At 43.4% G+C, this 21,156-nt stretch overlaps 1 protein-coding gene across 2 annotated transcripts in view; it reads left to right on the top strand.

Moving 5' to 3' along the window:
* The window catches only part of NXN (nucleoredoxin), a 159,340-nt gene that overhangs the window by 86,837 nt on the left and 51,347 nt on the right, over positions 1–21,156 (top strand). Inside the window, exon 1 of one of the 2 annotated variants that reach the window (XM_045045338.1) lies at positions 9,407–9,568. The exons of the other annotated variant lie outside the window; for it this stretch is intronic. Within the exon in view, the coding sequence (XP_044901273.1) occupies positions 9,422–9,568 (147 nt within the window). The 5' untranslated portion in view covers positions 9,407–9,421. Of the gene's footprint in view, positions 1–9,406; positions 9,569–21,156 lie in introns of those variants that run through there. 2 annotated transcript variants of the gene reach the window in all.

Here is a 21,156-nt window from a genome sequence, read left to right as displayed (position 1 = left end):
TGATGTAGCTACCAGTCTGTGCCTTCACTTGTATTGACATTCATTAATTCAACAAATCGTTAAGCTCATACCTATACTTTCCTAGTACCTGAAAAGGTATGAGGGAAAAATTGCAAAAAAATAGTCCCGATTTACCATTTAGACAAAGAGACCAATCATCATGCAGAGTGACAATTGCTATTAAATGAGCTAACATACGTAAAGTGCTTTCATGCAGTCAGAACCATCTCATAAGCGTGTAAGTAAGCCCCACACAGTGTAAGGGGATGTCTGGAGGCAGAGTGCAGAGGAGGGATACCTAGGCTTGTAAAAATAGGTGATGCTAGGGGTGGCGCCTGGGTGGCTTAGTCAGTTAAGCGTCTGACTTCGGCTCAGGTCATGATCTCACAGCTCATGAGTTAGAGCCCCACATCGGGCTCTGTGCTGACAGCTCAGAGCCTAGAGCCTGCTTTGGATTCTGTGTCTCCCTCTCTCTCTGCCCCTCCTCCACTTGCCCCTCTGTCTCTGTCTCTCTGTCTCTCTCTCTGTCTAAGATAAATAAATGTTAAAAAAAAAAAAAAAGACCACGACTAGGTGATGCTTGATGTAAGCCTTAAGGAAGAATGGAGGCTTATCAGGTAGACAGCTTATGAAGATAGGGATGGGAAGGAAGTATGAAGGGTAGGGTGGTGGGAGGGTGCTCGAGGCAGCTGTAACAGCTAAAGCAAAGAGTTGCTCCATGCACAGAAGGAACTCACTGCTTTTGCTTTTCTTGCTAAGGACTTTGGTCTTTATGCTCGGAGTGTTTGAGAGCAAAAGAGGAAGTTAAGCAGAGGCTTTGTGTTTGGATGAGGATAGACCAGGGAGCCAGACTGGAAATGGTCAGGAGGCAGGTGTAACAACGTGGATCTAAACTCCAGCCAAGGCAGTTGGGATGGAGAAGAGGCAGTGGAGTGGGCTCAGGAGCTATCCAGGAAGTGACTGAGTAGGAGGAAGGAAGAAGGAAGATCACGGACGACTCCCAATTTTCAGTCTTGGGAAAATGGGTACAGGGTGGTTTTTGCTGTTCATCAGGACAGCGGGTAATAGAAGACAAGGAAGGGGGGTGGTGATCACTCGTGGAAAGGTGAATGTGCCCAGTAGGCAAGTACCACGTGTTCACTCTGGAGTTCTCGATCACCTACCCCTAGATGGAAAGAACAAAAATTTTTTCGATTCAAAAAAAAAAAAAAAAAAGCACAGATCTTAAGTGTCCAGTTCAATGTGTTTGGACAACTGTTATGTAAATATCACTCAAAGGAAGATGTAGAACATTTCTATCTCCCTAGAAAGTTTCCTCATGCTCTTTTCTAGTCAACTGCCACCCCCCCCCCAGTCACCTTCAGTCTCCTATCACTGCCATTTTTGCACATTCTAGAATGTCATATAAATGGAATCATACCTATGCCTTTAACGTATGTGGGTTCATCCATACTGTTGTATGTATCCATAGTTTGTCCTTTGATATTGCTGAGAAGTACTCCATTGGATGAACATGTCACGATTTCTCTGTTTTCCAGTTGTTGGAGGTGTTTCCAGCTTGGAGTGGGACAAGCAGCTATAAGCTTGGACAGTTCTTATTATGAACATATTTTATTTATTTATTTACTTATTTTAAGTTTATTTTATTTTGAGAGAGAGAGAGAGGGGAGGGAAGGGGCAGAGAGAGAGGGAGAGAGGGAATCCCAAGCAGGCTCTGTGCTGTTAGCACAGAAGAGCCCAACGTGGGGCTCGATCTCATGAACCACAAGATCATGACCTGAGCTGAAATCAAGGGTCAGGTGCTCAACCAACTGAGCCACCCAGGTGCCCCTGAACATATTTTAAAGTTTCCCTTGGGGAAGAATTGTAGGGTTATACATTTACCTCCATAACAATTCTTCAAAGTAGTTGTACCATTTGATAGGCCCACCAGCAGTGTATGAGGATTCTGGTTCTTCCAACTCCTCACCAGTATTTAGCGTGGTGCTTGCTCTTTATTTCTGCTCTTTAGTGTGTATGAAGTGGTTTAATTTACATTTCCTCAATGATTAATGATGTTGAACGCTTTCCATTGCTTATTGGCTCTCCACCTATTTACTTCTTTGAGGTGTCTTCACATTTTTTGCCTGTTTTTTATTGGATCATTCATCTTACTGTTGATTCATGAGTTCTTTTTAAAGTTGGGGTACAAACCCTTTGTCCAATATATATTTGCACGAGCTTTTGGATTTAATACCACTTGGTCCCACCCATCTAAAAGTATTTGAGGCATTTCCAGATTCTTGCCAAGAAATTATAAGATGAAAGGGGCTTTGGTTATTATAATCATTTACTTTGGTTGTTGAAAGAGGGTGTGGGGGCACTGTTGCTGGCTCTTGGTTTAGGTGAGGGATTGGGTGCTGAGCAGGGCCTGTGTAGGCCTAGGAGAGGCCCTGGATGTCAAGAAATATGTTCATCTGTAGTGCCAGAGAGAGAGTCCTTTCCGGCTGTTGAACAACCAGCATTAGAGCCTTTCCAAGAACGTATTCCTGGAGCACCTGGGAGGCTCAGTTGGTTGAGCGTCTGACACCAGCTCAGGTCATGATCTCACAGTTTGTGAGTTTGAGCCCCGCTATCAGCTTGCTGCTGGCAACACAGAGCCTGCTTCAGATCTTCTGTTCCCCTCTCTCTCTGTCCCTCCCCCACTTGTGTGCTCTCTTTCAAAAATAAAGAAAACATTAGAAAAAAATTAAAAAAAAAAAGAATGTATTCTTTTGTTATTTTTTTAAACAATGGTAAATAACGGTAACTTCCAAACTTAATTTCACAGTAGAGAAAATATCAAATGAACCCTCACGTATCCACTGCCCAGCCACAGCGGTTCACAGCCAGTGGCGTTTCATCTGATCTCCATACACTAACTGTCCCCCTCTTGCCCGAGTTTCTTTTGAAGCAAATCACAGGTGTCATATCATTTCTGTCATAAATGTGATGGAATGTATTTGTAATGGGGCACGTAGGTGGCTCAGTTGGTTGAGCGTCCCAACTTCAGCTCAGGTCATGATCTCATGGTTCATGGGTTTGACCCCCACGTTGGGCTCTGTGCTGACAGCTCAGAGCCTGGAGCCTGCTTCGGATTCTGTGTCTCCCTCTCTCTCTCTCTGCCCTTTCCTTCCTTGCTCTCTCTTTCTGTCTCTCAAAAATAAACATTAAGGAAATTTTTTTAAATAAATAAAAGATAAGGAGTCTGTAAATACACACACAGATTATTACGCCTTAAAAGTTAATAATTTCTCAATAATATTTGTGTTTTTAAGTTGATTTGAATGACCTTTGTCTGAATTTTGATTATCACTGACAGAAGACAAGCTTATTCTCTTTTCATCCTTCTTGGCTCTTCTTAAACATGTCTGTGAGCTTCTGGGGTCATGTTCTTAGGGCACATTCTCACGTTCTCAGTCTAGCTCTCTGCTTCCTCTTCACTTTTTTTTTTCTTAAAACCTTTATGTCCAGTATCATATACACACAGAAAAGTACACAAGACATAAATGTACAAGTTAATGCATTATTATAAACTGAGCTTCCATAGAACCACATCTAAATCAAGCAATAGGCCTTCATCAGACTCCAAAAGTGTTCCCTGGCGTAGCCCCCTTCTTACCTTCCAAAGAAACCATTACGCTGACTTTTATGGCAATCACTTACTTGCCTCTCTCCAGAATTTTCAACCTAAGTGTGCTTCCCTAAACACTGTGGTTTAGTTTTGCCTGTTTGGAGCTTTACATAAATAGAATCACTTATTAATCTTAAAATGAAGTCAGGTCAGACTTCTCATTTTAGATGGCCGCTCTTGTGTCATAAGAAATCTTTCACCACCTTGGGGCATGCTAAGTTTTTTTCTTTAACCTTCTATCTTTTTTTGTAAGCTTTATTGTTCTGTCCTTTGTGTTTAGGACTCCTTTTCCCCTTTCCAACCAATTTTCAATCTCACTCTGCCCAGCAAAACATTCCACAACCATCCAGACTCTAGCTGATTGTTTTTTGTCCTAGCTTCTCACTCCCATACAGAAGCTTCCTGCTTGTTGAGAGTGTGCACTCACTGAGCAGAAGCCAGGGCTCATGCTACCTGGCGAAGAGGGAGCAGCAAGCACGGGAGACAATTTCAGACATTTGAGCCACCGGACCCTGGATTGATCAACCTCTAGAAGCTCTGACCCAGACTGTAGGATTTGTGGAGGAGGACCTCATTTTGCTTAGCCGTATCCTGTTGTCCGACCAAAGGCCCTACTTGGCTTCTGGTTGGAAGTATCTGTGCTTCGCCATCAGCTTATTCTTTTGGCCTAAAGGATGCTCTGCTCCTAAATATGTGTAAAGAGTTTGACAAACACATTGTTAGCTCTACTCCCTTGGTATGGGAGGGAAATACCTTTTCCTCTTTTCTCTGCGTCACCCTCCTCCGAGTAGAGGACTTCCACTTGGAAGAGTCTGGGGCTGTTCTATTTTGAGACCGATTGTTTAGATTTGATCAGAAAAATAAACACTTATTTTGAATTTTTTCCCTGACCTATCTGAGCTAGGTTCTTTTTTAACTCTACCACATGTGAATTACTGGAAATGCTCTCCTGTTGGTGAAATGGGTCACTTCCAAGATTTTTCTCTCCAGGAATAGTGTTAATGTATTAGTTTACTAAGAAAGGCTCAAACAGGCAACAAAGAAGTGCTTATTAAGACATTTTCTTCTTCTCTGTGCCCCTAATCACAATCTTATCATAAACCTCAGCCCTGGTAGTTAATCCAAAGTTATTTAATTAAATTCTTTCATTTTACATAGGAGGAAATGAACACCCCCAACCAAAAAAAATTTTTTTTTTTTTTTTTTTTTTTTTTTTTGCTCAAGGCCCTGTGTTGTTTCTAGAGACTAGGATTAGGAATTCTGCCCCAACTGAGGATAAGACCGTTTCGCCCCTCCCTTGCAAAACAATGTTTTGTTTTGTTTTTTAATCATTGTGATCTCACTTTTTTTTTTTTTAAGTTCTTGAATGAACGTTTATCCTTGAATTTGGTGCATCAGAAGATTGGCTTGGAATAAAAGTGGAATTTCCATTCTTAACCAAACAAAATACAGCTCAGAGATTCTACTTGAAAGATGAATTGGTCTCAGTGTCATTCTGTTCGTCACTCTCTTCTTGGATCAAAACAGTGCTTTACCACAGTGGGCATTGTGGTTGAATTCCATACCTGTGAGAGAAGCTTCTAGAGACCTATGGCTTAAACCGCACATACTTAAGCCGAGTTCTTTTCTTCTGACCCATCCTTTGTGCTGCCCCCTGCTGGAGGCCACAAAGAGGCAGTTGCAGGAAGCACCTCCCCTTGGTGGAAGATGTAACCTCCTGGGTAGGGACAGGCAGAGTGTAATGAACTCCAGTGGGTTCACGTGCAGTTTTCATGGCCGACATCTCCTACTCATCAGTCAACTGGTGGTGTCCTCACCTGGTTGCTGGAAAGATCTCAATTTCCACGGGTCCAAAACCAAACACATTCATTTCCTGACTTCCACCAGTTTTGCTTCCACTTTGTGTCCTGTGTCTCCATCCCTCTCTGTCCAGCCATTCTTTCACTAATGAATTCATTCAACAAATGTTTGACCTTTTAGCAGGTTCTGTCTGCTTTGTAAGGTTCTGGTTAACTCCAGTCACGGCGTCATACTGATTCATTGACCCAAGCTACAAACCTTCTCAACTCGCCTCCCCCACTCTCAGAATCTAATTAGGTCCTGCATGATCGCTCCAGTAGTGCCTTCACTAGTCCACCGACCTCCAGCCTCATCCCCTCTGCATGGCTCCCAGCAGAACTTTCTACAACCCCAGTCATTCATACATACAAGCCTTCATCACAGATGGATTGAATCCACAACTCCATGTCATGGACGTCAAGGCCTCTCACCACCAAGCCCCACCTAGCTTCCTGGTCATCTGCACGTTCACCGTGGCTCTATGCTCTGCCACGTTGACCTGCCCCAGAGATCCTCAGACTTCCAGCCACTGTCACACCCTGAGCCTTTGTGCATGCTGATTCCTCCACCAGAGCTGCTCTTCCCTTCTATATGTGGCAAGATGTGCTGCTCAAAAGTAAGCTGTATACATGTCCCTTCAGGGGTCACATTCTCCTAAAAAACCCGTCCTCTGCTCTGAGGTTATCACGTGGCTCTGTACATCTCCATCATGGCGTCTACCACCTGCCTTATAGTTAGTTCTTTACTCGTCTGTTTCCCCCTCCAGACTGTTCCCCAGTGTGCAGCCTGGGCTTTCTGTTCTGGCCTCATTTCCAGTAGTATATTTCCATGATGACATGAATGGGAGTCATACTTGTCAGCCCATGTGGCACCAGCCTCACTGTCTCCCGCTGCTCCCCCAACCTCCAAAACAAACTCCAAGGCTTTATATTCCACAGGACGGGAAAATTTGCAGTTCCCCAAGTGTATAAGGGCTTTACTCTGCCTCTGGCTGTGTCTTGGATGCCTTATCCCATCCTTCCCATGGCCTGCCTGCTAAAATCCACTTCATTCTTCAAGGAGCCGTTCAGATGTCTCTTCTTCCTCCTTCACTTGCTCTAACTTGCAACATGATTAAATAATAAAAACAGCTGATACTTTATGTGGCACTGGCAGGCTCCAAACACTGTTCTAAGCCTGTGATGACACAAAGAAAGCACTCAACCAACGATTGCTACTGTTATTTGGATTTCTCATAATAAGTTGATGATGTTCATTGTAGTGTTGATGTGTTTCTTCAAAATTATTCTTTTTCCCTTGCCATTTCTGTCTTTTGTCCCAGCTGATTTATTTACGTATCTAGAGCAGATTCTGATTCTCTCATACAGGACCCCGCAGTGGCGGCAGCTGCCTTCGTGTGTGACAAAAGGATTGTGCTTGAGTGGAGAACTCAGGCAGGAGAAGAATAGAATTCTGTTTTAGGAGTGAGTGTTGGAGATTTGAAAGAAGCTGGGAAGTGTTCATCCTCACTAGACTCCAGTCTGTTTCTTTTTCCCACCTTCCCTTTTCGGTCCTATGTAATAAATGGGCTCACCTGTTTTCCCTGGGGAAATGGTTTAAGTGAAGGCTTAAACATTTTTCCTTCATCAGCGGTGAGAAGAGCTGTTTTGTTTTGTTTGTGAAAGGAGACAATTTCATACAAACTCTTTGGGTATTGTCATCATTATTGATATGAACAAAGCTTCTAGAACTTGGCTTCCCCCAGCCCTTCTACCATAGGGGCTATGGAGGTCTCAGGTAAGCAGAAGCTGAAAGTTTCCAGCAAGAGCCTGATGTTCCCCAGTGCATAATTTCAAAGGTGATAGGCTCTCTCTGTGACCTGTAGAAGTCATTGATTTGGGCTCCGTGTTAGTCTGGGTTCTCCAGAGAAACAGAACCAGTAGGTTGTGTGTGTGTTTATAAATGAAGAGATTTATTACAAAGAATGGGCTCACGGAGCTTTAGAGGCTGAGAAGTTCCAAGGTCTGCAGTTGGCAGCCTGGAGGCCCAGAAGAGCTGTATAAGTTCCAGTCTAATACCAAAAGCAGAAGACCAGTGTCCCAGCTCAAAGACTGGAAGAGGGCAGATTCTTCCTTACTCAGCCTTTTGTTCTTTTCAGGTTTTCAACCCGATTTGGATAAGGCTTCCACTGGGGAGGATACTCTGCTTTACTCTGTCTAGCAATTTACATGCAAATCTTAATCCTAAACCACCCTCACAGATACACCCAGAATAATGTTTAACCAATATCTGGGCACACTGTGGCCCATTCAGATTGACACATAAAATTATCACAGGTGCTTGCATGCTGTGTCTATCTGTCTGTCTGTCTTTTAATGTTGTAGCTCAGTGTCCAGGCCTACGGGTATATGGCAGCTTAGCTGAAAGACCAGGACTTGATCCTGGAGCTCACCATTTTGTCCCCAGTTCTTCCATATACAGCTGGTATTACTTCAGGCCTTCTTTGTTCTGTATTAGAACCATAACCCTCAACTTTTTTCATCTTCTTTTTCCTGATTTTTTTTTTTTTGCTATAGCACACATGGTATATGAAATTCCATATATAATCTACTTCTGTAGTCATGTCCAGATTTTGACAGTTCCTTCCCCATATCCCATCGCCTAGTTTCCCAGGAAATAAAGCAAATAGCACCATAGATGCTTTGTGACTTGTTAATTAAAGCATTTTATAAGCTTGAGAGAAACTCTTGGGTATTCATCAGTAATGCAGGGTAGCTAGATTGGGAATGGGTAAAACACGTAATTACTGGTCAGCTAGTATACTTCAACTTTTTCCACTCGGGGAAGCTTATCAAAAACAAATGCTTGTGCTGTGATTTATATTTGAAAAAGAAATGTTTTACAAACGTCCCTTTAAGTGAAATTAATAATAGATGACTTATCATCGAGTTGACTCTACTAGACTAGTCTCTAATATTAGAGCTCCTGGATGCCTGAGGGTTGTATACTCTTTGGTTAATGGTGGTTGTAAATATGCCTTCAGAATTATGGCGGTGAAGATCACCGTGTTTCAATTCAAAGCGTATACCAAAGTTGTGAAAGTGTGGGTGATTCCAGAGTATTTGCTTAGAAGGAACGATGATAGGAAAAGAGTAGAGGAAATCAAAAACAATGTCATGATTTACCTATGTAGCACTTTCTCCTTTCCTTTGGACTCATTTCTCCAGGTAATTTACAGAGCTGAGTATTTGAAATGAGGAGTCTTTTCTTAGTGGGTAGAGCTAGGGAACTAATGGTTTCCACTGAAATCTACATCTACTGATTATTCTTACGTCATCTTTCCATGGTATTAAGTTTAGATGTGGCAGAAACAGTGCTCAGTATTAAATGTGTGAAAGTGAACAGGGACAGAAACTTCTGCCAAAATGCCTCAAGAAGATGGTCCCATTTGCAGCTCACAGCCGTTTTGGGTACTTTAGAGACCTCCTCTTCACTTTGTAATCTGGGTAGGTTCGAAGCCCTTGTTGGATCAGAGCAGAGATGTGGCAGGCAGCCCCCTGGAACCTGAAGTTGCCTGCCCAGGGCTTCCTGATCAGAGAGCACGAGCGGTGCCTGGTGAGTCAGAAGCTGGGACGCTTGCAGGAGCAGCTGCCGGGGTCTGTTCCGAATGGCCTCCTCGAGGCATTTTGGCCTTTGATGTAACCTGGTATGAGTAATGATTGCCTGCCCTTTAAAGAGAAACAGATTTGTGTTGGGAAGTTAACAGATAACAAAATAGAAAAAGATGCAAGAAGAGGAACTGCTTGGTGGATGGGGCTCGCCCAGGCCTCCAGGTTTATCTGTGAGAGGGCCAGCCTTGAGAGAGAGCACTGTGCGCATGGCCATTGCCTGGCCTTCTGCGTGTGGGCTTCTGTGCGCTCTGAGTGTGTCACTTGTGCAGTGATTTCTGAGATGAAAGGAAAGCCTCTTTTCCTCTTTGTCCTTTATGGACTTTTCCCAGCTCCACTCATTTACTCCTACAACCGTGTACTGGATGGCTCTAGGGCTACCGTGGGGGCTGTGGTTTCTGCTCTTGGTGCCAGTGCGAGCAGGAGACAGGTATGTGTGTGTTGGGATGGCGTTGGGTACACCATTGAGGGCCTCCTCACTCTGCTGGCCGGATGAGAGTTGAGAGAGATGAGATCAGGGAGGTTTTCCAGAGATCTCACCAAGTCTTGAAGAAAGAGTAAGACTCAGATAAACGAGACAGGGAAGGGTAATTGAGATAGAGGGAATAGCATATGCAGAGGACAGAGGGAGGGGACTCCAAGGTACATATAGTTGTGAATGTTGAAGTATAAGGTCAGCAGTCGGAAAGAGTGATAGGAGCAAAAAATCTTATGTGGGAAAGTGCTGAAACTTCATCTTGAAGATGTCAGAAATGTTTTTAACGTGAAATATGTGGTGTTTTTTTTTAATATTCACTTGGATGTATTTGCAGATTTTCTATTCTGTTCTATGAGTTTCCTGTGATGTACCAAAACCCACTGTATAGAGACTTTATGATAACTTTGAATAGCCAGCAGTACAAATCCTGCATTTTTATTCTATTTTTCAGGGCTTTACTGGCTATTCTTGACTGTTTTTTTTCTGTGAACTTTAAAGCAAACCTGATGTTATTCTTTTGGGATCACTGTAACTGATCTATACTATTAACCTAGAAAGAACATATATCTCTGTGATGTTCCATGTTCTGATGAACTAACAGTATTCCTTTCCATTTTACAAGGTCATTTTTGTGTTTTTCTGTAGTTTTTTTAAATGTTTATTTATTTTAGAGAGAGCGGGCATGTGCGAGCAGGGAGGAGGAGGACAGAGAGAGGGGGGACAGAGGATCTGAAGTAGGCTCTGTGCTGACAGCAGAGAGCCCGATGCAGGACTCAAATTCACAAATCGTGAGATCATGACCTGAGCTGAAGTCAGATACTTAACTGACTGAGCCACCCAAGAGCCCCTTTCTGTAGTTTTCAAAAAGTTTTACTCATATAGGTCTTGCAAGAAACATGAAATGGTTTTAAACAGGTGTTTTACGATAAGCCTGTAGATGGCCAGTGGGTAGGAGATGGAGGTAAGTGGTCTCAAGAATGGAGGCAGCGAGTCCACTGGAGATTTTGCCAGGGGTCCATCTAGGAGATGATACACAGGAAGCCCCACAAGCCTTGCCCACAACCTAAGTCACATGCCCCTGCCCCTGTGTCCCTTAAAATAGGTCAAGTTCCTGTAACTCTGAGGGTCTCTAATGACAAGACAGAGAGTCCTCATCCAGGACCTTCACTTACATTTTGACATATTCTGCATCTCCTTTGCAAGTTAATTGATTGCTCATATAGTTGTTTAAACATTTGAATCTCCCAAATGAGGCTGTCTCTCTTTCTCTTTTTTTTTTTAAATCCTTCTCTTATTAATCACAAGTTTGAGATTATCCAGAAGGCCAAATTGCTCTTCTCCCAGCCTTTGAGAAAAAGTCTTTAGTGTCTTGTAGCTACACAGTTTCACTGGACTTTTCCTTCAACAAAGCGAGACTATACTTTTGTAGCCGTGCAAGCCCTACCCTGAATATAACTTGAAGGACTGGAAAGAATTCCCTGGAGAAGCCAGAGAACTTGCTGACCAAGCTGGCATCAGTTTTCTTTCCTGTAAAATGTTTCCACTCAAATGTTCCGACTCCAGCCTGAGGCTGGCACTGGCTGAGGGTTTGCAGCACAGCAGTATTTGAATGCTGGCCTTGCCCTGACCCATGTTCAAATCATTTGTTTCACTAAGAGTATATATTTTGAGATAGCAAACTAGATTAGCTCACATCCAGAAGTTTAATTGCTAATTCGGTTAAAAAGTCTTCATTTGATAGGGTCTGGGCTGAGACTGAGAGCCTCCAAGGCTGCCAGAACTTTTCCTAAAAGAAGAGGACCTCTCCCCTTTTTTCTCTAATTATAAAAGCAGAGCTACATGTACATGGTTAAAAAATTTAAGCTGTACTAGAGGATAAAACACAGGTGTAACTCAGAAACCACATGTCCTCCTCGAATAGGAGTAGATCCACGTACCTTTCTCTGTGTATTTATAAACATGCATATATGGATGGATAATGTCTGTCTCATTTACAGAAGAACCTTGAATTAAAAAATTAATTATGAAACTTGACAGTCTTTCCCTATCAGCACTTGCTGAACTGCCTCAGTCTTTGAAATACCAGCATTATATCCCATTGAATGCGTATAGCATAATTTACATACCCAGACCCCTATAAATGGACATTATACCTCTCCCTTTGTCTTTTGCTATTTCAAATAATGGCTGTGATTAACATTCTTGCACACTCATGCATGCATATCTATAGAATAAATTTCTAGAACAGGAATTGCTAGGACAAAAGATAGGTACATTGTTAACTTGGATGACATTGCCAAAGCCCTTCGTGTAGGGGACAGAGCTGGGGCTGCCTGATAGAAAAGGTCTAACTTTAGCTGCTTACAGCCGGCCTAAAATGCTGGCAGTTTCCTCTTCCCAGAAAATGTTGCTGCTCCCTAATACAGAGGCTGGAGGCAAACGCATTTACAAACTGTAAGGCAGCACCAGCGAGGAGCGTGAATGACATTTAGCAAGACAGATGACCTGTGGGGACCTCGGTTTTCTTGTCCGCTCCGTGTGGGCAAGATGATCTGTTTAGTCCCATGCCATGGTTTTATATAAACCCGGGGATGGTTCTAGTTCTGAGCCGTGGAAGCCGGGCCTCTGGGAAGGGCTTAAGCAGGAGATAAAATGCCAGAATCGGCCCTTCAATTTCTAGCTCATTTACCTTCTTCACCTCTCACAATTAACAAAGCGGGAAGGCTTCAGGGAATCTGGCCCTTCCCTGGGCGGCAGACAGGCTGAGCAGCTCCTGGGTCATCTACGTCTTCAGCAGATTTCATAACAGTTTGCTTAACTGTGCATCATCCTCTCTGCTCCTTTAATGCCAAATACATTCCTTAAGGAGGCCCTTTAATTAGAAGAACCTCAGAGTGAGGGCTGGGGTAATTATGGTTTCCGTTGCAATTAGCTTGGAAATTCTCTCCCGGTAGAAGTCTGGTAAAAAAGGGGGAAAAAAAATTCTGAGATGCTGGACCCGAGAATTATCTAGAGAGGTAAGAAATGCAAGATGAGTTCTTCCAAAGCTTCACATTCCTCTTGGTGTAACCGATGTTTATTAGAGAAAAACAGCCCGGAGGCAGCCATTTATATGGCAGAGCTCCATTTGTTCCTCTGTTGTATTCCCTTCGTGGAGTCGACCCCACCCCCGACCCCCTTTGAGGCTGGTGCCTTAGTCACACATTATACATGGAGCAGAGAACATGGAACAGTCCGACTTAGCGCTTTTGCACATTCAAGAACCAACAGCTTGAGGAAGAACCATCTTTAGATTCCCTGAGAAGGAAATGGATTAACATTTTCTCTCTGTACTCCCAGCCTTTCACTTTGGGAAATGTCAGACCTACAGAAAAGCTAAAGAATAAGATCATGAAAGTCCGTCGTATGCCCCACACCTAAATTTACCTGTGGTGAACATTTTGCTGCTGCTGGTGCTGCCGTGGGTCTGCGGACCTTGGTTTTAAGAACCTGTGACATAAACCTGTGGGGCACCTGGCTGGTTCAGTCGGTCAAGTGTCCAACTCCTGGTTTCAGCTCAGGTCACGATCTCATGGTTCGTGAGTTTGAGCCCTGCATTGGGCTCCTCGCTGACAGCTTGGGGCCTGCTTGGGATTCTCTCTCCCTGTCTCTCTCTGCCCCTTCCCCTGCTCTTGCTCTCTCCCTAGCTCTCTCTCAAATAAACAAACCTAAAACAAACAAACAAACAAACAAAAAAACCTTTGGGGCATTTGGCTGGCTCAGTCAGTAGAGTATCCAACTCTGGATTTCAGGGTCATGAGTTCAAGCCCCACTTGGATGTAGAGCTTACTTATGAACCTGTGATATAAATCTGTATAGATATATGAGTGGTGGGTATTTTTTCCCCCAAACTATCTGAAAGTAGATTGTGTACATCATGATACTCCAAACATTTCAGTTATGTATCTCCTAAGAACAAGGATATTCTCTTCATAACAACAGTCTCATTATCATATCCAAAAAAATTTAACAGGAGTATATGATACATGATAGATCAGTTGTCTTCTAGAATTTTTCAGTCTGAATTTGTGCAATTGTTACCTCATGATTAGATTCAAGTCATTTTTTTTAAGTTTATTTATTTATTTTGAGAGAGAGAGAGAGAGAGAGAGAGAGAGAGAGAGAGAGAGGATGAATGAATGAATGAATATCCCAAGCAGGCTCCACAATGTTAGCATGGAGCCCAATACGAGACTTGAACTCACCAACTGCAAGATCATGACCTGAGCTCAAACCAAGAGTTGGATGCTTAACTGACTGAGCCACCTAGATGCCTCTCAAGCATTTTTGTCAACAGTCAGAGGTGATGGATACTTCCTATTGTATTTCACCAGGAGACGTGTCATGGTTTTGTCCTGTTGTTAGTATATTAGTCCATTTGGACGCCTATAACAAAAATACCATAGACTGGACGGCTTAAACAACAAAGCTTTATTTCTCACAGTTCTGGAGGCCGAGAAGTCCCAGATCAAAGCGCTGGCGGGTCCTGTATCTGGTGAGACTCATGTCCTGGCTCATAGATGGCCTTGCTCTCGCTTCGTCCTCACGTGGCCAGAAGAAGCAAGTGAACTCTCTGGAGCCTCTTTTATAAGGGCATTGATCCCATTCATGAAGTCTCCACCTTTGTGACCGATCCACCCCACAAAGGCCCCCACCTCCTAGTACGATCATGTTGGAGGTTAGGATTTCAACATCTATGAATTTGGAGAGCTAGAAACACTCAGTCTGTAGCCACTGGTGATGCTGAGTTTAAACACTTGGTTAAAGTAAGGCCTGCCAGATCTCTCTGTCTGGTAAAGGCATTTTCTCACTCATAATTAGCAATAAATGCTATGATACTTTAGGACCATAGGAATATTCTGTCCCCACTAACTTGTTACCCAGTGGCTTTAGCATCTGTTGATACATTGATGGTCCTTGCCTACATTTTATGTTGGTCATTGCAGAATGATCTTTGCATTCTGACATGCCCACGTTTATTAGCTTGCAGTCTTTTATAAAGAAGAGACCTTTGTGCCGCACCCCCTCCCCTTTTAGGATCACTTCAGACTCATGGATTTTTAAAGAGTTCAATTAATCTATTAACTTTGTTATTCCTTTTAATGCTCTAATCATCCCAAACCTGATAAATGGGAACCTTTTCAAGATGTCTCTCGGATCCTTTTAACATGTCCCCAACATTCTTTAAGTGTTTCCTTGCTGTGCTGGCATACAGAAAGGCACTCAGGTTCGACATGGGCTTTTCTTGCCCCAGTCTTACAATCAGCTGTTTCTCTAAGAAACCCTGCCCCCTGTTGCTAGAGAAATAGTATTTAGAAACCAAGGTGTGTGGGGTGCCTGGGTGGCTCAGTCAGTTAAGCATCCACAACTTCAGCTTAGGTCATGATCTCGCAGTTCATGAGTTTGAGCCACATGTCTGGCTCTGTGTTGACAGCCCAGAGCCTGGAGACTGCTTTGGATTCTGTGTCTCTGTATCTCTTTGTCCCTCCCCCACTCGTGCTCTGTCTCTCTCAAAAATAGATAAACATTAAAAAGAGGAAAAAAAAAAAAAAAAGAAACCAAGGTGTGGGCATCACATATGCCCACTGCTAGGTGAGTCCCTTCTTCCAGACACTTCGAGTAGATACAACTAAGAAATTCACATGTTTCTTAAAATCTTGAGCTTATAGTGATATGTTCGATTCAGAACCAGCATCACAGGGCACTCCCTGACTTTCTCATTGCATATTTGCATCCCTCTTGTCCCACAGTGAGAACCTTGTCTGCAACTTTATAACACTGATAGGATCAACAATAAACCTACTAAGTAAAATTCAAGGTTTCTCTTCTTCTTCTTTTTTTTTTTTTTTTTTTTTTTTTTTGACTACATCCAGGTAAGTGAACAGAGAACTGTATCCAGAAGTCACTTGGAATGACTTTGCTTTTTTTTTTTAACCACAGATGATGTAACAATCATCATATACAGTTAGGTTCATATGTGTCTGTTCATATTCAACTTTAGGATTTGCTTTTTCTTCTCATGCTTTTTTTTTTTAAGTTTATTCATTTTTTAAAAATTTTTAAAAAATGTTTATTTATTTTTTTGAGACAGAAAGAGACAGAGCATGAACGGGGGAGGGTCAGAGAGAGAGAGACAGAATCCGAAGCAGGCTCCAGGCCCTGAGCTGTCAGCACAGAGCCTGACGCGGGGCTCGAACTCACGGACCGCGAGATCATGACCTGAGCTGAAGTCGGACACTTAACCGACTGAGCCACCCAGGCGCCCCAAGTTTATTCATTTTTGAGAGAGAGAGACAGAATGTGAGCAGGGGAGGGGCAGAGAGGGAGAGGGAGACACAGAAACTAAAGCAAGTTCCAGGCTCTGAGCTGTCAGCACAGAGCCCGATGCGGGCTCAAACTCACAAACTGCGAGATCATGACCTGAGCTGAAGTCGAACGCTTAACCAGCTGAGCCACCCAGGCGCCCCTCTCTCATGCTTTTTCTTTGATTGTATTCTTCTGGCACATAAAATATTTACGTGGTCCAAACGTCACCTTCTGATTTATTCTTTCTGTCCTCCTGATTGCAAAACTGTACCTGTAGCTCTTCTTCACGCACCCCCCAGGAGTGGGGGAGGGGGGTGCTGGTTCTCAGGGTCGGCGGTAACCAGAGGAGACCGATTCGGGACAGTGAAGTGTGGTGGTCCTCATCTCCCCCCGCTCTGCTCATTTGCTTAGTTTTGTCTATTGCTTTGGTGATTGGTGTGAAAGGGCACAGCACTCTGTGGGAAGATAATTAACGGGTGACGGGGAGGACCTGAGGTACAGGCCTTTTAGATCGAATGAAGATGTCTGAGCTTGCTTTTGACAGTCTGTTTACCGGCCTTTGACAGAAGTGGGTCTGACGCTGGTACCCCCAGAGCAGATCTGGGATCTGTGAAACAGATTTTCACTAAGCAGATAAGTTGCTTCTCTGGCGGACCTTTGAGCACAGCTGTTGTTTTGTACTGGAGTCATTCGGGTTTCCCTTTCCTTTTCAGGCCATAGTATCTAGTTTTAATCCCCTCCTGCATCAGAGTTGCAGGGAACACATTTTTTCTGTAGAATAAACATCTTGGGGAAGTTAATTTTTCACATTTGTTGTTGTTCTTCACTTGACGTTAAGGAGCTTTTTATAAGCAATTAAAACTAAGAGAAAACCCAAACCAAAAATTCCCCTAAACTCCAAATGACCTCAGTAGGAATCTCTTGCAGTATTTCTGGTCTTAACTCCTTTGGTGAGTTGAGGGAGTGACTCTTTATCTCACTTCTATGAGACAACTTTCTACTGTTGGTAAATGTGGATAAACCCGTCTAATAGATTCCATTAAACATGGTTGTGGGGGTCAGACTGAGAAGAGTTAATCATAAAACTATAGCTGAACAGGAAGTTGGTTCTGAAAGCATTTCCTGGAATGGTTTGGTCTTTTTCTTGAGTGGTGAATGTTCTTGGTAATGAAACTCTCCCCGACTGTGAGGATGGGATGGCCTTTGAACCGGATCCTGCCAATATTAAATAATTTTGTCAGTTCTTCCTTGGAGGATGAAGCCTGATTTGATTATGTCAGGGTTCTCAGAACAAATAAGCTCTGAAAATTGACCACTGCCTGCTCTCAGCTAGATACAGGTTAAAAAGAGAAATGTGAGGTTTTCACTCGTATTTTCCGTATCTCGGTCATTCCAGTACCACCTTTGTGGTTTAGCCACGTCAGAATACCAGCTGTATTACCATTCATTTAATATTTTCCTTTAAATAAGCTCACTTTTAAACTTTTGACTTATACCGCTGTTAAAAAAGGAGATGAGCAGGTGCTAGAGAAATGTTAGTCACTTATTAACATCAAACTAAGACTTTTCCCCTAAAGTAATTGGGAGGACCGGAAGAAAATTGAAAAAGGAATAATGTTTGATTGCTATATGATTCAGTATTATTTAGTGGGGAATACTTCTGCCACCTGAAGAGTGACCTCCATCAGGTATGGATAAGGGATTCCACTTAGGGAAACATTGCCCGGTGACAGATTTTGACTGCCCTGGTGGTATTTGGGATGGTGAGAACCACTAATACAGATAGCTTTTATGTTCAAGTTTTTAGAATGTCCTTGAAAAGTAGGGGGTTCGTAGTAGTTGGCATAGATCTAAAAAAACCCCTTATATCAGGGGCACCTGGGTGGCTCGGTCGGTTAAGCATCCAACTCTTAATCTCGGTTCAGGTCATGATCTCTTGATTTGTGGGATTGACACAAATCCACGCTGACAGCACAGAGCCTGCTTGGGATTCTCTCTCTCTCCCTCTCTCTCTTCCCCTCAAATAAATAAACTTAAAAAAAACAACAACAACCCTTATTTCAAATCAAGGCACTAGTGCTTCCTTTAGAAACAGAATATAGGCATACATATTCCAGTCCATGTTCAGAAAAGGAAGCATAAAATGTGGCAAGACAAAATAAGGTTCAAGGAATAAGATACATAAAATAGAAAATAAAAATAAGGAGAGGACAAAGTAGCATTTACAGTGAGACCAAGAATATGCATCATGGTGATGTGTACAGCCTGCTCCATGGGAACGTGAAGGTTTACATATCCTGACAGCTAGTGTCACCTTGGTAAAGAAAGCCCTCGACAAATCCCTCACAGACTCTACCTAGCTTTGATCCTGGTTCCTGGTGAACTCGGTGTGATGGTAACCGAAGGAAGCAACTTGTCACTGGGGATTGGTGCTTCATTTACCAATCAACAAAAAGTTGGAAAGTGTCTACCAAAAACAATAACTTTGGCTTTTGGTGGTGTTGAGCCCTTTTGGCAACAATTAGTGAAATCAGTTGTCTATTTGAGGCAGCCAGCTTGCACCATAGGTTGGGAAAGAAGGCCTGTCTGTACCTTTTGTTCTAGAGGGGCGTGTGCCCAGCTCATCCAAAAGTAGCATCAGTTATTAGATCATTAGAAACAGGGGTGCCTGGGTGGCTCAGTCAGTTACAGCTTCAGCTCAGGTCATGATCTCACAGTTCACGAGTTCAAGCCCCGCATCGGGCTCTGTGCTGACAGTTCAGAGCCTGGAGACTGCTTTGGATTCTGTGTCTCCCTCTCTTTCTGCCCCTCCCCTACTCACACTCTCTCTGTCTCTCAAAAATAAATAAACGTAATAAAAAAGAAACAAGTTACAAAGAAGAGAGGCTAGAATGGAAATCTGTTCTGATCTGTTTGAAACCACTCCCTCAGGAGAACATTTCTGATTATGACTCATGAATGGTAACGGTGCAGACTATGAATGAGGCTCAGTAGCCCAGGGTTGAGTTCATGACCTGCTCCTATCTGAAGAAGCAGAGGTCCATCAGAGCCACAGATATTCTGATGCTTTTGATGGATTTCTCTACCGAGTGGAGAAATGTGTAACAGGGGTGTGAGGTGACCTGCCCCTCATATCAAACACTGGCTTGAGAAATCCCGACTTACTAAGCAAATAGCTAAGCTGTACTCTCTGTCACCTCTTTACCCAGGGATGGGTGTGTCTCACCAGTAAGTCCCATTTTACTGTGGATGATGCGGCTGGGCCTTGCAGGCTGATTAGCTGGAGTGAATTTAGCCATCCAGCTGCAGGGCAGGGACAGCCCTGGAAATTGTGGAGCTTCTAGTCAGAGGCAAGTACTTAGCAAGACTAATGGAGCCGTATTTTAAGACCTGGTGGGTCCCAGCCTAGAGCACGCCCGCCCCACGATGACTTAAGATTCCCTTCCACACAGTGCTTCCGGTCAGAATTCTGGAGGCAAGGACTTTAGTGAGAAAGCCAACCTGAGGGGGTTTAATGTTTGTTTTGTGCTCGCCAAAGCCTTGACTTTAGAATGTCCATCTCCTCTTACTTCAGGTTTTAGGCCATTTCTTTCTTCAGCCGTTATTGCAAAGAATTTTGGCAGATGCGGGGCTAGATTAGACCCCCTTATCTCCATCTGCCCTCAGGGACTGCTGTGGGGCTGCCTGTCTCAGATGACAGGAATCATTTTCTGCTGGTTTCGATTGAGTTCTCTGGCACACTGGATTTGATTTGTTGTAGCACATACATTTCCCCAGCCAAGGTACACAGAGTCTTTAGACTTAGAGGCTTGTTTTATGATTTTTTCCCCCTAAACTTAATTTATTCTACATATCCCATGGCAGAGCTAAACATTTGTGGGTGTTTGGCTGCCAGAACTGGTGGGAGATCAGATGGGGCCGTGTCTATACTCGTTGAAGGATGGGAGGATTGCTTCCTTCTGGGACATATTTTCAGAGAGCATTGGACTAATTCAAACAAAACTTTTCAACAGACTCACTCATGAATAGAACTTGTGGGATAAATTGATCTTAGGGTAGCAAGTCAAGTTCTTACTAGTCTTAAAAATGCTATTTTGGACTCTGGGTAGAAAGTGATCCCTTCCCTCAGCTGGCATGCAACCCTGGGCATAGCTCTCCTGGATCTCCTTAGGGCACAGTGGGACCCAGGAGATTCAAGGGCTGAAACGAGCCGGGGAGGGGGACAAGGGAGGGGGTCTGTGAAGGCTTTTAACCTCTCCTATGTGAGTATATGTACAGTTCTAACATTTTAGCACTCCACTCAGGTGAGCACATGGAATCAGTTAAAAAGCCATTCAACTAAAAAATACAACAACAATTAAGGTGCTGATTCCTGGCTGATTCATTTCATCAGCAAATATTTTTATTGTGTGCCGACTTTGTGCCTGCCACTGTGCCGGCCACTGGGCACAGTATCAGCCCTGTCCTGTGCAGGCTGTTGAGGATGACAGACATTATTTTGACAAGTCACACATATAATGAAAGTTGTTATCAGTGCTGTGAAGGAAGAACATTAGGACTTGGATGTATAATGGGGGACCTGGTCTAGACGGGGGTGGGGGGGGGTGGTGAGGAGGGGAGTAGGCAGAGATGGCTCTCCTGAAGAAGACATTTGATCCGAGATCTCCAGGATGAGTAAGAAATACCGGCAGGTGGGGGTGGGGGGAGCGCCTGGGTTAAGTATCTGACTTCGGCTCAGGTCATGATCTCACAATTGGTGAGTTTGAGCCCCACGTCGGGCTCTGAGCTGATAGCGCAGAGCCTGCTTAGGATTCTCTCTGTTTCCCTCTGTCTCTCAAAAAAATAAATAAACTTAGGAAGGAAGGGAGAAAGGAAAGAAGGAAGGAAGGAAGGAAGGAAGGAAGGAAGGAAGGAAGGAAAGAAGGAAGGAAGGAAGGAAGGAAGGAAGGAAGGAAGGAAGGAAGGAAGGAAGGTAGGTATATATATATACACGTATATATATATATATATATATATATATATGTATATATGTATACGTATATATGTGTGTATATATATATATATATATATATATATATGTATATATGTATACGTATATATGTGTATATATATCCGGGGGAAGGAGAAAACAGTTGGGGCAGAGAGACATATGTAAGAAAGAGCAGACAGGACTCGAACTTCAGGGGGTGTAAAAA

The sequence above is a fragment of the Felis catus genome, chromosome E1 (assembly GCF_018350175.1).
Source record: "Felis catus isolate Fca126 chromosome E1, F.catus_Fca126_mat1.0, whole genome shotgun sequence".
In the NCBI taxonomy this organism is placed as follows: Eukaryota; Metazoa; Chordata; class Mammalia; order Carnivora; family Felidae; genus Felis; species Felis catus.
The sequence above is the reverse complement of the archived record's forward strand: the minus strand, read 5'-3'. Positions and strand labels throughout refer to the sequence as shown.